An 18,453-nucleotide genomic window follows, 5' to 3' on the forward strand; every position below is an offset into this window, starting at 1 on the left:
GAAAATAATAGAAAATTCATTTTTGAAATTTTCAAATTCAAATTTTATTTTAAATGAATTTTTTGTTCAACAATTTCAATTTTATCTTCAACTAGTGTGAAAATAACAATAAACACTTCTTGTTGATATACTTTTTAATATACTAGGTAACTATAACTAAAATTACTATAACACAATCCTCCAATACTGACATGCGAGTCCCTCTGACATCAACTTGGTTAAATTTTTTTATTAAATAAGGATTTTTTTATCAAATATAGACTATCAATCTATGTCTATAAAATTATGAAAATATTATGAAACAAATAAATTGATTTTGTTTTTAATTCATTTTTGCCTGAAAAAAACCAACAAATTTGCTTACCACAATACTTAACACATTCAACGGCGGCACCGTGTATACCCGTCATTGGTAATTGTACGTATGTGTAACGTCGGTAACGCGTTTACGCGTCATGTCAAATTTTACCAAGGAGCAACATGTAAAATGCAAGAGTCTGTATAGTGTCTTGTATTTTATGATCCATGATAAATTAGTTTAGTTTGGTTATTTAGGTTAGTCATATCAATACTATCAATTGCTATAATGTAATGTACCTAATACCTACCTATAGTATATTATTTTTTAGTCGTGATTTTAATATAAAAATAACTGTAGTACGGAAAACATTGAGGAGCCACAACGATAATTTATATGGTATTTAGTAAGTTGATTGTTTACACTATTTAGTATTTACCGACACAGAATTATTTTGGTAATTTGGTTGGTTAACACAACAATAATTATGTACTTTTTTTTCTTAGTGTATACGACTCTTTTATTTCTTTTACAGAAATTTACAATTTTAAATTTTCGAGTACTACACTCCTGCTCAGAAAATCTATATTTGGTCAACCCAGAGTTCTTGTTAGTGATAATATAAACTCATTTATGGGAGAAAAATATCAGACTTCTTTGAAAAGTTTTGGTATAGAACACTGTACATGTGTTTCTCACAATGTACCATCATATAACAATGTGGTAAGATTTGTATTCACAACTAATACAATTATAATAAAGTTGTAAAAATAAAAATATAATCATTAGGGTTCAGAAGTAATAGGATCTAAAACTGAAAAAATAAACAAATATGCATGCATTTATGCACAACAATATGCAAAATATGTATTTAACTTTTAGATTTTTAAACACACAATAGTATAGCTAAGAGTTTAGCTTGGCCTTCTATAACCAAGAGCATATAGAATAATATGAAACTCCTATAACTTCCGAGCCCTAATCATCATATTATAATGTATAATATATGGTTTAGTATCATTATGCGTACAATATATAAAATGAATTACAAGTTGATTAAAAAATATATATATTATATTCTTAAAAGTTCTTTAAGTGAAATAGTTAATTAAGTAATATACTTATAAAACATCAATTATTTTCTTTTCTTTTTTGATATTTAGTTAACCCAAATGGTCATATAGCTTGCCGTTGCAGACTGCTATTAAGTTTTTCATCGAAACTGCATAGATCATCAGGGAGTAGACAACCAGATGTACCATCGTTATATTCAACCTGATATACACAATAGGTAGATTAAACACATTAAACTCAAGTTATTCAAATTGAATGCAATATCATAAATTACACTTACTGAATATATTGGCTTATAATTTAAGCCCAGAAATAAACCTGTGTCACCAGATTTTAAATGTATTTCTTTGTTAATAAGTGGAAAATTATTTGCATAGTTCTAAAAAAATAATTACGATAAAAAAAATTATATATGGATATTAGAGGATGTAAATTATGTTGTATAGAATATATTATTTACTTCAAGTGTTCTAATTTTCTTAACTGAAGTTAAAAAAAAAAGAGCAAACATGAAAAAAGGACAGTCATAAAATGCATTTTAAAAGAATTAAGTACCTAAGAATCAGGTCGATTAATTTAGTATAAGTATATTAGTATTTAAATATTTTTTGTTGTAATTCAATCTTTAACATGCAATACAAAATCTACTAAAAAGTGTGAAAAAGCATTATATTTTAATAAAAAACTTGGAGGGGATTCATCATTTGTGGCAAGTAGTGGATGGATGAGAAACTTTAAATCACGCCATGGGATTCGACAAATTGAGATTCATGGAGAAAAGTTGAGTGCAAATACCACTGCAGCAGAATCGTTTTCTCATAATGTCCAGAAATACATCAAAGAAAACAAATTTGACATGGATTTCATCTACAATGCAGATGAAACGGGCCTCAACTGGAAAGCTTTACCATCGAAGTCCTTGGTGTCTCAACGTGAGGCAGCAGCTCCAGGATACAAATTAAGTAAAGACCGAGTAACAGTTATGGTATGCGCAAATGCTACCGGTACTCATAAAATTCCGTTACTTTTGATTGGAAAGTCTAAAAATCCACGTTGCTTTAAAAATGTGAAAATTCCATTGACGTACAAAAGTCAAAAAAATGCATGGATGAACGCCGATTTGTTCGTAGAATGGTTTCAACACACATTTGTTCCTGAAGTGAAACAATTTCAGCAATATATAGGAAAAGAAGGCAAAGTTTTACTTTTGTTAGATAACGCTCCATCCCACCCTTCAACAGAAACTTTAAATGCCATAAATGATAAATTTGAAGTAAAATTTTTTCCTCCCAATGTTACTTCTCTGATTCAACCTATGGACCAGAGTGTTATAGAAACATTGAAAAGACTGTACAGAAAAGAATTAATGCGTCGCTTACTATTAGATAACCAAAATGACGAGGAATCATTTTTATCTTTTTATAAAAAAATTAATCTGAAGGATTGCTGCTACATGCTTGTTGGAGCATGGAAATGTGTACAAAATTGTACTTTAGAAAGGTCATGGAATAAGTTACTGAAGCAAGTTGAAGATACCCAAAATGTGGAACCAAATGTTGAAATAGCTGAAATACAAGAGTGTATAAGCCAAGTTCACGTATTTAGCGATTGTGATGAAGAGAATATAAGTGAGTGGTTGCTTATGGATACAAATGATCCTGGATATCAAATACTTTCGGATGATGAAATAGTTCGTAACTTATTTGAAGAAGATGAAACTGAAGAAGAGGAAAATGAAACTGACGATTTGACTGAAAGTGAAAATGGGCCGTCTCATTCTGAAGCTTTTGATGCATTGGATTTGGCGTTTAAATGGTTTGAGAGACAAGAAGAATCAAACACCACTCAATTGTTGCAATTAAGAAGATTGAGAGACCTAGCTGCTCTAAAGAGAAAGTCAACTATGAAGCAAACTAAAATATCATCATTTTTCAAAATAAAATAAATTATGTGCCAAGTCAGCTATTTTTTTGGTTTTAAATTATGTCACGTATGTACTTTAATTAAAGCTTATTTTGTTTCAGTTGAATATCTAATAAAATTACATATTTGTTTATGGTTACGTGTGTATATAACTTTTGATATATCATATGTCAATCATCCGGATATTTGCTTATCCGGACCACCCTTGACATTAATTAGTCCGGATAATTGGAGTTCTACTGTACAACCTATACTCTTTTGAGAATAAGAACGTACCAGATTTACGTAGCAAAATCGGTTTTGCCCGTAGCTACCTGGTGCGTTCTTATTCTGAAAAGAGTATAGATGTATGCAAAATTATATGTTGTATTTTGATTGCAAAAAAATTTATTTATTAGGTATCTTTGTAAATTTGTGATTTAACATAAGCCCCTTTACCTGAAGATAATAATATATAAAAAGTATAACAAACAAGACTACCTTAATTTCTTTTAGTGTAATACTGTCTGATATTGTACCATCACTGAATTTCACAATACCTAAAGGAGTTTTATCAATTTTTACAATTCGACATTCAGAGATCCTTTTACGTTCCAAGTGCCTTGCCCATAGTTTTTGATTTATGTGAACTAACAGGTTCTAAAAATACAAATATCCACCATAAAATAACTAACATATTAAGTAATATGAAGAATAACTTACTTTATCTGGAACATATGAATGATTATTGCAATGGATTAAAGCAATATGCTTGCTCTTTTGGTTAATTTGATAATCATATCCAGCAAATATTCCACAAGAAATATGGAACCGTGCACGGCAACCGCTTGCAGAGCAACGAAAACAATTACCAGATGTTAAATTGCATATTACACACTATAAAATATTTAATACATTTAAAATGTTGCATAATTTAGGTATAAAAAATACAACTTAGGAATGAACCCATAATATACCTTTTGGTTAGTTATAAAGTCTGTTGAAAAAGTATTGGTAGCTAATAACGGACTACTGCCGTGCACAAAAAGATGACATTCAACATGTGACCATCCATTGATTTTAAATTCTTTTAGAGCACCACCTTTCAATGGACAATATACACAAGCCTATAGGAGTATACATTTAAATATTTATTAATATTTTAATATAAATTATTTTTGATAAATTAAATATTTTTTCTGTATACAGATTAATCTATGAAACTATAACAATGAAAAACAGAAAAAACTTAAATGTAATAACAAAAATAAAAAATAATAAATTCTTGAGTCAGAGTATTCATTTGACATGAGAATTATTTTTTAAGTTTGTGTAACCATACATAATTTATTAATTTATAATATACTTACAGCAAGCTTAGGATTTGTCATGCATCGATCACACAACCAATGAATACTTGTGTCTATAGTTATGCCATAACACACTTCATGAACGGTCAAATAACATTTTTCACATCTTATGAGTTTTTCCTTAAAAACCTTGTCACTGCCAGAAAGTGCATGTTTATATAATGCTTTGGTAGGTTTCTTCAAGGTGGGTAACACGGACAATTTTGCTATGATTTGCCAATCCAAGTTGAAAGTTAACTATTCAAACATAAAAAATATATTATGGTTTTTAAATATAGCTTTTTCAAAATAAATCATATTCTTAAAACATATATTAGTGTAAGCAACAATCATATTTTGATCATAATGCCGAATTTAAATTTTTTTAAGTAAGTACAATTGATTTACTGGAAAAATGTATTATCTATTACCTTTTTACGATTTAACATCATACATATTGAACAATGTGGATCATCCATACTTCTATAAATATTATACAGTCGCTCAATCTCAAATGAGCAACAATTCTTAACCATAACGCTGATATTATTTTGTATACCTGTGAACAAAAATTTCTTTTTAAATAGATACTTATATTCTATTCAACATGACAAGTAACCTTAGTGGCCGACTTGTGCACAGAGGTGTGGTTTTTAATCACAGTAGGCGTACAAATGTTTGACTCGTAGGAGTGACAAACTGGTTTTGACCTGACTGTCACACGACAAAAACTGGTCGTCACCTAGGTTAGGTTTTATGTTGAATAGAGTATGGTAAAAACATATAATGAACATAAAATTAAATTATTTATAAATAAAATAAAATTAATACTATCATAATTAGTATTTATATTGTAACCAATATTACTAGAATCATACACACTATTATATTGTACAATAGAACCACTTATTACGATGCTGTATACAACAATATTGGATACTACAATTCTAGCCATGTACTTAGTTGGTTTTATGTCTCATGTGCAGTATGTTTTTGTCGTCCGGACATAACAAAGTTCGGATTAAACAATCTGATTCAATTAGTCCCTTTAAGATCGTTATAAGCATATTATATTTTTAAATGCTAATATTAACTTACATTAAAAAATTGAAATTTAATATTTCATGATTGTTATAATATAAGTAGAAAAGAAATTAACTGAAACATACCATCAATTTCATGTTTTTCTTCCTTAATCGGCATAGGTACATGAATGAAATTCCGTGTGGATTCCAAATCTATTTTTTCTTTAGTTTGAGTCATAAATATTGATGTCATATTAGATGGTTGATTTTTTGAATTCTTGTGGGGTTTTGAACTGGTGAGAGATGAATTACGTGGCTTTTCCAAATTAAATAGTGGTAATGGTTTAGTTACAACTATATTTAAATGCGCGTTATCATTAACATTGTCACATTTTACTGTTGAATATTTAATACTCTTATTGAGACATTTATTCACATCTATAGCTTTATTTGCATATATTGTATCATTAGACGATTCAGAGTCTGATAAAAGTGCTACACGGCGACGTTTTCTACCAGCTTTAATATTATTTTTTGGAATACCTACATTGCTGTAGCATAAAAAAACCAAATTTAAAAAACTTATTTTTGGATAATGAAAACTAACTTACTTCTTATTACATAATATGTTAGATTTACTAGTCAAAGGAGCTTCTAAAGTACCAGAAGAATCTTTTGGATGAGCACCAATATTATTCTTTTGAAGCCATAATTCATACTTTTCGGGTTGTATACGTTTAACGAATGTATCCATACAAATCTTCACTGAATCTTCACTGCAATGACATAGTGAAGCTTTTTTCCCATATTCCACCCAGCGTGGAGATGCAAAATTAGTGGATTCCGCCATATTGAATCCGTGGTTAAAACCCGAATGATATCCAAAGGGGAATGTTATCATAAATTCACCTCGCTCTTGTGTGATCTATAACAAACAATAATATTGATCATAAAAAAAATCATAATTACCTACTGATAACCAAGTTTAAAAATATTAATTCTTAATTATTTACTTTATTAAATGGTATATAATTTTGTTTCAAAATATTAGGAGATATAATTGTCGTTTTATGTCTGAGAAAAGCAGAGCAGTTTGAAGCTTCAGTTGAAAAAAGGCGATTAGCCAACTTTTCAAAGTGGTGGCCATGTTCTGGAGGTATTGTATACCTTAAGTAACATAAAATATATAATATATAATTACAAAGTATAATAATAAAATGTTAGAATAATCTTACCATGTCTTTGGATATCCTTCATGTATATAGTTAATACTATACAAGTCCATGTCTTCAGTGTGCCAAGCAAATAAGGATTTCCACATACCAAAATATAAATAAGCTGTATTGACACCTTCAATTCTAACACCATAATCTTCATTTACATAATCTAATATTGTACCCAATTTGTTAATATTCCAAACCTTAATTTAATTTAAAACAATATTTACTTCATTTACATATACATTTGAAATCAAATAAATTGTAATTTATAAATGTTTAAATGTAATACTTACATCAACATCTTTATCCGTAATAGATCCAGATACATCTGCACCATACAATGGGGGTTTGTACATAATATTTTTCCAAAATTTTCTTTCAAGATCGTCATAATCAAAGTGGTCAGGTGTCTTAAATTTATCAGATTCTGCTATTATTTTATAATTGGATACTGTCATTGGTTTCTTTTCTACATTAAGTAGTTGAAAAAGTCCTTGATTACCTCGTGCAACCTAAATCAAGATAATCATTTATGGACTTGGTTTATTAAAAATTGAGTACTTGAAAGTAGTACTTGACTGATTGGAGCTGGAATTTTCAAACTCATAATATCATCTTCATCATAACGCTTTCTTCTTGCTATCCATTCAGGTGGTGGGATAACCTACAAGATTAATATTACATATTTAGAAGAAAAATAATGTAGAACTGTAACAATAAAATCTGAAATCGATATTAAAATGCAACAATTTTATAATTTATTACTTTCGCCAATCCAGCTCTGTGAGCACCTTCCTTCTCCATCAGTTCAATATAGCTACTGAAATTTTTAAATTCTGCCCAAGTTGGTCTGAAAACCATGATTTTATCAGAACACATCTTATCTAAAATAATAAATAAATAATTATTAATATCAATGTTTTAAGTAGGTACCTACAACTAAATTTGAATTTATAAATCATATTACAATAACCACATTTTTAATCCAAAATGTTTTAATGATTGCAATGAATATATTGTTGTTTTGAATATCTGATGCTAAATACTAATAGAGCATCTTGTTTTATTTCATTTTTTAAAAAAACACTTAAAAAATAATTGCTTACCAAATTACCTATGTATATAGATTTATGACTTTATTTATTATCAATTGATGAAAACCAGAAAATGTAGTGTGGCATCTTTTTAAATCAGTAGAAAATTAAAAAAAATCTGTATTAAGGGGCCTTTTCTGAAATTATACAAAATTTTATATTTTAGTTGCCACCCTGGTTGCCACCATAATATAATACTAAAAAAAATTACTTCATAAGAATAATTCTCAGTCCTTGTGGAGTTGTTAGATTTTGATAACTATTTTTTTATCTGAAATACGAAGAGTTCCTACATGTCGCATCAAACTCCGATTTCCAATTTTATTTCAAATAACGGTACAATATAATTTATAAAAACCGCTTGAAATTGTATGAATGCATAAAGGACAGACAGACGGATGGCAGACAGACATTCATTAATTTTTATATAATATATACATTAGTATTCCATTGGTTTTTTTTTTAAGTAAAGCCTCAGCTAACTATCCGACTATCAGATTTTAACAATAAAACACATTTGAAAACTTACAATTTGGCGGAGATATAGGTATCAATGTAGAGAATTATAATTTACGCGACATACATCAACAACAGTATTCGATTTTCTTTCAATCCGTCCGACGGACTCACTCATCAGTCAAACGCAGTGCCTGATTGTAGTGTCGGTCGTTAGGTAGATTGGTTAAAAACGAACGTTTAGGTAACGATGGATCGATCGCGGTTTCAACAAAACTCAAGCCATCTACGAACGGACTAGCGACGATAACACCGAGCTCGGAAGACCGTTGTATTTTCCACTTGCGATAATTTCGAATTTAACGTCGAACTTCTAAGTTTCCGACAGAACACGACGAGACGAATACGGTACACATTACACAAATGCCAAAATACTTATCACGACGAAATAGACGGGTAGGTACCCATGTCAGTGACTTGTTGATACGCATCTTGTTCGCCGACCACTCCACACCCTGCCTACTAGTAGCACGACTGGTTCGTTCGTCGCTGTACTATCATGTCGTACGGGTAATTTAACGGTCAACGAAATGAGGCGAACTACGACCATGGTTGGGATGGGTGGGAGGCGCTAACCGCCTTGTACAATTTATTGTTGCCGACATACCAACCTATCTGTTTTATTATGAACGTCACGACCATAGAACAGATAAAATAACGTTACGACGTTTGAGAGATTATTATACGGTAAGGATGGCGGCACTGGCCACCGTCTTTTTCATGGCGTCGGAGCGTCGTGTTTTGTTGTCGCTTTTCGTTCGTTCGCGGTTAAATCGTTGTGATCGTATAATATAATATTTTCCACAATTATTTTATGCGCAGTACGTTATCGAGCCTGTTTATCGATATTCGACACGACAAACGTTGTAATATTGTTGTAATAGGTTATATTATAGTTATTACCGAGTGGTACATTTTTACTCAATCATCTCGAATAACGATATATTTTTTTACGTTTTTCTGTGCTGTTTACATCTTGCGCGAATTGAATACACTCGGTAGCGCTGGCCTCGTGTGTGATTTCGTCGCGTTTAATATATTTTGAGGTTCGAGTAGCCACATTGTAGTGTCGCTATAATTGCTGTGACGTGTAGTCGGTCTCAGGACTTCCGTGTAGTTTTTCCGACGAACGTTTCTTAGACTCGTCGTAAACACGACTGACGACTGTGTCCGACCGCTTCCAAACGAAATAACCAGTTCAATTGGTGAACATCCTTTGGGCCAACCGATAAGACTGCACTCGCTACCAATACTGAAACATCATCGATTATAAAACTGACGGAAAAGTAATTTGTACAAGTATGTATAGTTATTAGTTTTTTCATATTATACACATGGCGTGGTCACTCGCTTTCCGCGCTCTCTCCGACAAATAAAATCGATCACATCCCTCGACGACGCTCAACGCTGTTTATTATTTAGAATTTAAGCGACAGTGTATATGAACTAAAATTAAACTATATAGGCAGGTACCTACCTACATGATAAATAAAACAAATTAATCAATTATAAATAGTTGTGATTTATGGGCTCGTCTCTTGTGTTGAAACTAGTTACAATGTATTTTGTAATAACTAATCACTATGACACTACTCATAAAAAGGAAGTACCTAATTAATGTACAATGGTAGAAATAACGCAAAAAATAAATAATCGATAAATGTAGAACAAGGTTTATACCTCGGTTTATACATTCAACATATTTTATACTGAAATAAAATTAAAAATTTTTTAATATTAGATACAAATACACATTTATTACCGAAACAAATTTATGTGTTTTAGATTTCGTATATTATGTTATATAATATAATATTAAAATGGGTAAATGGTCATACAAGTTCATATCTAGTTTTAAATAATTTAATTATGTTAGGTTTAATATTTTATAATTATATGTATAATATCCAAGGCTAGGATATTATATGTATAATATCCAAGGCTAGGATATTATATGTATAATATCCAAGGCTAGGCAAATTAACTATTTTACAAGTTTGAAGTTAGAAGTTACCTTTATTTTTTTCTTTCACTTCTAAAAGTTACAAGTTAATTAAGTAGAATATAAAAGTACCTAACTTAATTTAGTTAAAAATAAGTTACTTTTTTTCTTATAAAATTTTAAAAATTATTCGTACCTTTTTTAAAAGCTAACATATAGTAATTTGATAATTAATGTCTTATAATTTTAAATTAAATGTTTGTATTAAAATTTATAACTGTAGGTACTTTTATAAATGATATAATCCAACAAAATAATTATATGTATAATATCCAAGGCTAGGCAAATTAACTATTTTACAAGTTTGAAGTTAGAAGTTACCTTTATTTTTTTCTTTCACTTCTAAAAGTTACAAGTTAATTAAGTAGAATATAAAAGTACCTAACTTAATTTAGTTAAAAATAAGTTACTTTTTTTCTTATAAAATTTTAAAAATTATTCGTACCTTTTTTAAAAGCTAACATATAGTAATTTGATAATTAATGTCTTATAATTTTAAATTAAATGTTTGTATTAAAATTTATAACTGTAGGTACTTTTATAAATGATATAATCCAACAAAATAATTAAATTATTTATATGTGTTTGTTGACGTAATGGTTCACTATAATAAAATATATTTGAATAATCAAATGCATTATAAGAATATAATTAATTGGTTACAACGCTGACAGTTTCACAGAAAAGCAACGTAAAAAAAGATTGTTTAAAATAATTTTGGACGTTACATAGCCGACAGACAATTTGTTTATAACTTTATGTCCATTATTTAAATCCATACATAGTACTACATAGGTACAGTCTTTGCAAGAGAATTTCAAACTTTTGTTTATTACGGGGAGGTAGTATCAGGTGGTTTATTTAAAAATATAATTAAACGCAATTTTTAGACCAGTGTGGATGGATCTGTAACGAGCCACTGAAAAAATAACATATAAATGATACACGGCATGCCTGTAACAGCGTATCACTTTCAATCGCCAATTGTTTTTTTTTTTAAGAACTTCAACTGTAATTCAACCTAAATCATGTAACATACTAAGTTGATTTAACGTAAGCATTGAGGTTAATAAACTATCTTGGGTATTTATGTAGTTATAAATTATATTGAACTACCCATATTTTTATCAACATTAATAATTATAGAATACCTATAACTGGTTAGTTATTATGTTATGTTGATAATGGTTTAAAATTATTTAAATGATACATAATATGTAGAGTTTATTGGGTTAATTAATTTATCAAGGTATCTACATTTAAATAACGTTTTAATCAGCTGTTTCCAGGCCATACTATTTATAATGAGGGCCACATGGGGGCCGTGGGTTGCCGACCCTTGGTGTAATATATATTCTACTTGTGGTATAGCAGGTAATAATTAAATTACTTATTATCAATTACCTATTTAAAACCTCTTTTAAAACTTGAAATCAAAATTCAAAATAATTAAAATACTTAATTGAATTTGAATTTTATTTTCAAATATCCTAGCCTCCTAAATGTTGTCATACATTTTATATTTATAACTTATTTAGCATCGAGTCCCCTGGTACATCATAAACAAATGTACACAAAGCCTTAAAAATAGAAATATTGAACCAACTAACTTTAACCAACCATAATCAATTATAATATGTTACACTCCAGAATCCCACACCATTCTCTTACTTTTTAGCCTACCAGCTATCATCACATACTTTTCCTGTCAACTCACCACGCAGACATAAAAAGCGGTGACCTACTCGACTAATTGATTTAATAGACCAATTCTTCTGAAGTGTTTCATCACTTGATTACTTCCCTCCTCACGTGTTAATATTATTATTTATTATGTAAATTTACATAAACTAATACTTATAAAATAAGCTATGTAGGTAATTGTGTACTTTTTTTCCTCATATTTTCACGATTTGCATATTACACCTAGTTATTTTTTTCCATCTAAATTTGAACTGGAATTTCTCAAAATTCTAAGGCATGTGACAATTTTCAATAATTTATCACTACTAAATTTTTATTCTAGAATGCACGCTTCCTGGTAATTTTGTTTGATTAAGAGGACATTGTACCCACATTGTTATCTCTATCGTACATACATATGAGGTTTTTATAGTATTTTAATTTTAAAGCGAGTTATGAGTATTTTAAAATTGTAAATTGTTTGTGCATCTTAAATAACTCATATCTTGCTTAAAATTAAAATATAATAAAAAACCGAAGAGATTGACTAGGTAATAATATTATCTTTAAATTTTATAATAGGCCAATTAAATTCACTCTAATTTTTAAACAAATGGAGCTCAACGAATATAGTGTATAATTTGCTCCGTTCAGAATTTGTGAGACAGAAACAACAAATGACACATCTGCTTAAAAATTAAAATATCGTAAAAAACTAACGAGAGCGATCCAACACAGATAATGTTTGTTCCTACCTAAACATTTAATAATATGTCTATTCACTCTAATATCAAAACTAATAGCACACTTTTGAAATTAGTGAACGAAAATTTGCTGTCTTAGGTGTGTAAAATGGACACAACACATGAGAGTACGACGTCATCTTAAGTATTCTATTAATTATAATTGCTTAGTTAATTATCATTTGTAACTTAGAAAATGACATTATTTTTTTCCTAGATATGATGGGTGTCTGTTGTTCTTGTAAGGCAAAATTGCACGGTGAAGGTACACGGGTGTTTTCTAAAATTACACCGCATAGTAATGCAACATACATGAGTAAAATTAATGAGCTTATGGAAAATGAATTACCAATTAATGTGACCCCTGATGATTGCATATGCAAGAGTTGTACCTCAATGCTTGATTGTATTGACAGCTTGGAAAATAAAGTAGAAAAAATTAAAACCAAGATCTTCCAGTCAGTGTTCGGGTAAGTATATAACCTAATTAGAAACAAGATACAATACAATAATATTAGGTAGTTATATAAAAATATTACTTTGTACTTTTTCTTAGATTGCAATAGAACACTTAAAGGCAGAGGAACAACTACTGTTTCCTACTGTAACTACTGCTGCCGTAGTTACTCCCGTCCAAACTCCATTAAAATTGTTAAATTCACATCAGCAGCCAGAACAACAACAACAACAACAACCACCACCACCACCACCAACAACAAGAAAGCGCTAACAAAATTATAATGTACAAGTGTGACTTTTGTACATTCCAATCGAAAGAGCTTGGTATTGTTCGGTATGTACATTATTCAATATTATTTTAAAAATTATTATTAATGCTTTAATTTTAGATTCCTCATGCGCAAAAATATGAACAAAAAGGAGCCTGAAAAACCTATTATTAATCCAGCGGCTAAAGCATTAACTCCGGTAAGAATAAAAAAAAAATATGACCCATTACTATATTAATTTAGTATAAGACCAATTAATATTTTTGCTGTACATATTTTAATTTAGTTGGCACTTTCATTACTACTTTTTCACTTAACAATTTTCAATTATAATATAATATGTTAACTACACTAAATTGTATTTTGCATCATTGAACCATGTTACTGTGTTACTAAGACAGATTTTAATTATAAATATCCTATTTTGTTCCATAAGATCCTCGATAAGATCATAATTTAAAAATATATATTATACTACTGTTTTTATTTATTGACTTTTAAGAAAGTGCCAGCATATTTTTTTTCTCCCTGACCCACCCTCAATATCACAAATTGTATCTGCAAAATAATGATCATAATCATATTAATTTCTAAAATTAGAGCAAAATGACCTCTTATAATATTTGAAGGTAAGATTACTATCTATGCCATCTCATAGGCTTTTTATTATATTTTAATTTTAAAACGAGCTTTGTAAATTGTACAACTTAAATATTCATAACTTGCTTTAAAAATAAAATATTATAAAAAGCCTAAGAGGTTCCCTAAATAATAATCTTACCTTCAAATTTTTATGTGGTAATTTCACTCTAATTTTAGAAATTAAAATGATAATGATCATAACTGTTAACGTAAAATTTGCTATTTTGCATGAGTGAGGGAGAAAAAAAAATGCCCTGACATCCATTTAATTGAAAAAGAATTTCTTTCAATATTAATTTTATGTAACTCATTTACTATTGTTTAAAATGCAGTTAATAATATGAGACACAATTTTGATTTGATCTCTTAATTTATATAAATTTAATTTAATTTAGGTACCGCAACAGAAGAAACGGCATTATAGATGTCAAGTATGTTTTAAATCCTTTGATAGTCAAATTAATTACCTTGATCACATTCAGAAAGACCATTATCAGCCATCTCAATCAACCTTAAATGGAGTAAATGAAAAATTAAATATTTTAACAAATCTTCATGTGCTGATTATTTTACTTTATTTTTAGGAAATAGAAACGGAAGATTCTTGTCTGGTTACAACCAAAGTTATGAAACCGGAACCATCCAAGACTCAAGAAAATAATCAGCAAGCGGAGTCTCTTATGGACATAGACGAAAATCAACAGGAGAACAACAAAGGCAGTGTCAACACAGATATGATATTGAATGACAATGTCCCCATTGAAGGATCTGCTAATGTTGAACAAGAAGAAGGAACTGAAAATGCAGGCAAAGGAGAAGAAACTGAAAACTCTCAGGAAGATATGACTGTAAAAGAAGTAACATCGAAAAAAAACCTGAGCCTGCACAAGAAGAAGAGAATGAAGAAGATACAGTTGTGCCTGAACAGGAAGAAGCTCATCAAGTAACTCCAGACAGTGTTGAGAAAGAAGTTAATGAAGACACTACAAATGTAGAAAACAAAACGGAAAACTTGGACATAGAATCAATGTTAGCTGCAATCTATAATGATAATACTAACAATGGGTGGGGGGATACACATAACAAAGATTAAGATTTATACAACTTATTTAAAAGTTAGTAATCAATTTTATAAGCTCTAGTTTTATAATTTAAAAATTATTTTTCCATCAAGGTTTTTTTTTATAACAATTAAGTGGCATAAAATAGGAGACTGTATTATTTATTAAAATATTAGAAATTAAACCATTATTTTTTTTTTATAAATTATTAACATAAGGAGTACATTTACAAACGGCATTAAAAAAATTTGATAGATTTTGGAATACATTAAACAATTCTATTTAATGAATTACTTAAATTATACATTAACTGATGGTAAAATTTAAATCAAATTAACATAATATTAAAATAAATTGCCAAACAGTTATTCGTTTCTACTTACATAAAAGTTAATTGTTTTATATTCGAGATCTTATAATATATTTCAACCATGTACTTACCTAAGTAATACTAATATTCAATTTCCAATCGTAATCGTGTTAAAGGCAATTAACAGACATATAAATATGTTTATATTGTTGTCATGGTTTTATAGTTTTTGTTAAATCAAAATTAAGTCAACTATAATAAAAAAAAAAAAAAAATACATAACTAATAAATGTATAAAAATATATGTAATAACAGTGGATAGATTATTAATTTTTGTTTCTCAGTTTTTAAAAGTAATAATTGATTTATTTTTAGTTAAAATTTAATATTAATAATTATATCATGGTTATGAGTAGAAATAATTGAATTCCTATTAAGTAACGAGTTCAGAATGTATTATTGTGCATTTATGCCTGAATCTTGTTATAGTTTTAATAATCTAGGATTCATCAATAATAGGGGGACGTAACATTACATTAAACTACATTTTCATACAGTAGTATAGTACTAAAATTAATATTGTAGTAATATAAAAATAATAAATTATAAAGCGTATTATTCTTAAAAAAATGTAGAAGTTTGTAATATTTGTCTTTTATTTCAAAGGTGTAAAAGACATTTTAACTATTTTAAATCCAAAAAAAAATATATTTATTGGTATTAAATGAATTCATTAGTATTCATGAAATGAAGGTATGTGTTCATTACATTTTTAAAAAGAAAATAAGTTTATAATATATGTAAAAGGCATAATATGTGCATGAATCTTTGTCATAGTTTAATTAATCTTAGCTTAATCAATAATTTTAAGAGGTAAAATTAAATTCGAAAAAATGTATTTATTAGTATCTAATATAATTCTTACATACTTGATATTTAAGTAAATATTTATTAGTATTAAATAAATTAATTAATATTCATGAACTATGAAGGTTGTATGCATGTCCATTCTAATATTTTTATTAAGACAAGTTCAGAGGTATAAAATATGCATGAATCCTTGTCATAGTTGTAATAATCTTAGCTTAATCAATAATTGTATTAAGTTAAATTAAATTCCTTTAGTGTACAGTTCTAAAGTACTAAAATCTTAATACATAGTAATAATAAAAAAAAAAAAAATATTAAATTTATTTGTTAGTAATTAATTATTTTTGTTCATTATTTTAAATTTATTATATCCTAAATATTTAAGTTAATATTTTATAGTAATAGTATACTCACAATTCTGATTTAAAATACTGTTAATATTTTTGAAATTTGTGCATTTATATCATTTATATGCATTTATATGCATAAGTTGTCAAAGTATATAATTAGATTTTTACATACTAACATCTATATCATCACTTTTACCGTTGAATTATAGATTCCAAAATATATTGCAAAATATTTTTATTATAATTTAAAATTTTGTATTTTATAAGATTATGATACCTGAATCAATTAATATTTTTTATTTAACTTAAATAAAATAAAAACAATTGGAAAATGCACATTTTTCAGTATTATCACTATGAGAAAACACTATTCAACATAAAGCAAATTTAAAAATATATTTTAAGCAACCTAGTTTAAGAGTTGTAAACAAATAATAATATTTGGTAGTTTGTAATAATATTATATTATACTTATTTATACATCTTAATTACATTTCTTTAATAAAGTTCACTTTAATATTTTGAAATAACTTGTTTTTTGTTATATAACATTGTGTTTGTATTCTAAATAAAAATAACATAATCAATTAAATCCTATAGTCATGATGGTCGGGTGTCCATCTAGGTGGTTCATAATCATAATTAACTGAAGAAGTCTTACTGTTATGCGCTTCACTGTTTATAGTTGCTGATTAACTCACCACTGGTTCGACAACAAAGAATAAACTGACTGATGCTGAAATACGTATGACGGAATACTCTTGACAATACGGGCGTAGGTAAATTGAGTCCCAAACTAAATTACTGTTTTTCAAAAGCGGTGAATTGAGTAAAAGTTGTATAAAAGTTAAAGCGGTAAACTGAGTCCCTCGTATATTATTAGATAAGTTTTCAAAATTACCTATGTACGTACAGTCGTGCACCATTAGGTATTGCGATCATATAAACACACCAATGTCGCGTACTAATAATTAGATAATTTTCACTAAAATATATTTTTATTGACTTTGAAAAATCTATACATAATGCCGCACAACAAGTTTGGCCAGCAATTAATATTAAAGGCTGTCGTTTTGACCTAGGACAAAATTGGTGGAAAAAAATTCAATGCCTTGGCTTAAGTACAAATTATAAAAAACAAAATTCGGAGGAAAGTTATTTTTTAAAAATATTTTTTGGTTTACCATTTTTAAGTCCGAAAGATGTTTACAATTGTTTCATTGAAGATATTATGCCAAAGCTTCCTGCAAATGAAAATATAAAATTATTCACCGATTATATTTTAAAAACATACATCAGATTCCACATTCCCGCCTAATATTTGGGCTGAATTTTCGACAACATCTAATCGTACAACAAATAGTTGTGAATCATTTCAGTTTATTTTATACATCACATCACATCCAAATATTTATATTTTTATTGATGCATTCAAAGAAACCCAATCTAATACATATATTCAATAAGAAGTAGAGACTATCCAAAAAATTAAAACACTAGAAAAGGAGAATATATTAAGAGAGCAAAATATGACAAAGTACAAAAATAATCAAATTAGTAGACTTGACTTTATTAAGCTCGTATCA

The 18,453-nt window shown here is 28.2% G+C and overlaps 1 protein-coding gene and 1 pseudogene across 4 annotated transcripts; one reads left to right on the forward strand and one right to left on the reverse strand.

Annotated features, from left to right (window-relative positions):
• Nucleotides 1-1,322: 1,322 nt before the first annotated feature.
• Nucleotides 1,323-8,938, reverse strand: LOC132934659 (lysine-specific demethylase 4A-like). 4 transcript variants are annotated; one of them, XM_061000985.1, is made up of 15 exons: nt 8,492-8,938; nt 7,634-7,752; nt 7,443-7,532; nt 7,162-7,380; nt 6,884-7,068; nt 6,662-6,815; nt 6,288-6,573; nt 5,793-6,191; nt 5,055-5,182; nt 4,645-4,881; nt 4,252-4,401; nt 3,998-4,171; nt 3,776-3,934; nt 1,653-1,751; nt 1,323-1,573 (listed from the first exon to the last, which is right to left on the reverse strand). In XM_061000985.1, exons 2-15 carry the CDS (start codon nt 7,745-7,747, stop codon nt 1,475-1,477), a joined length of 2,493 nt encoding a protein of 830 aa, XP_060856968.1. In that variant the 5' UTR covers nt 7,748-7,752; nt 8,492-8,938; the 3' UTR covers nt 1,323-1,474. The 4 variants fall into 4 exon arrangements, 3 of the variants coding, with proteins under 3 accessions (XP_060856968.1, XP_060856970.1, XP_060856967.1); XM_061000987.1 differs by having other exon boundaries at nt 1,324-1,573; nt 5,793-6,199; nt 6,260-6,573; nt 7,634-7,718; XM_061000984.1 differs by having other exon boundaries at nt 1,324-1,573; nt 5,793-6,199; nt 6,260-6,573.
• A 296-nt stretch (nt 8,939-9,234) lies between these two features.
• LOC132934599 (uncharacterized) lies at nt 9,235-17,148 on the forward strand (annotated as a pseudogene).
• The last annotated feature ends 1,305 nt before the right edge of the window (nt 17,149-18,453 follow it).

This window comes from Metopolophium dirhodum, chromosome 1 (assembly GCF_019925205.1).
Source record: "Metopolophium dirhodum isolate CAU chromosome 1, ASM1992520v1, whole genome shotgun sequence".
Taxonomy (NCBI): Eukaryota; Metazoa; Arthropoda; class Insecta; order Hemiptera; family Aphididae; genus Metopolophium; species Metopolophium dirhodum.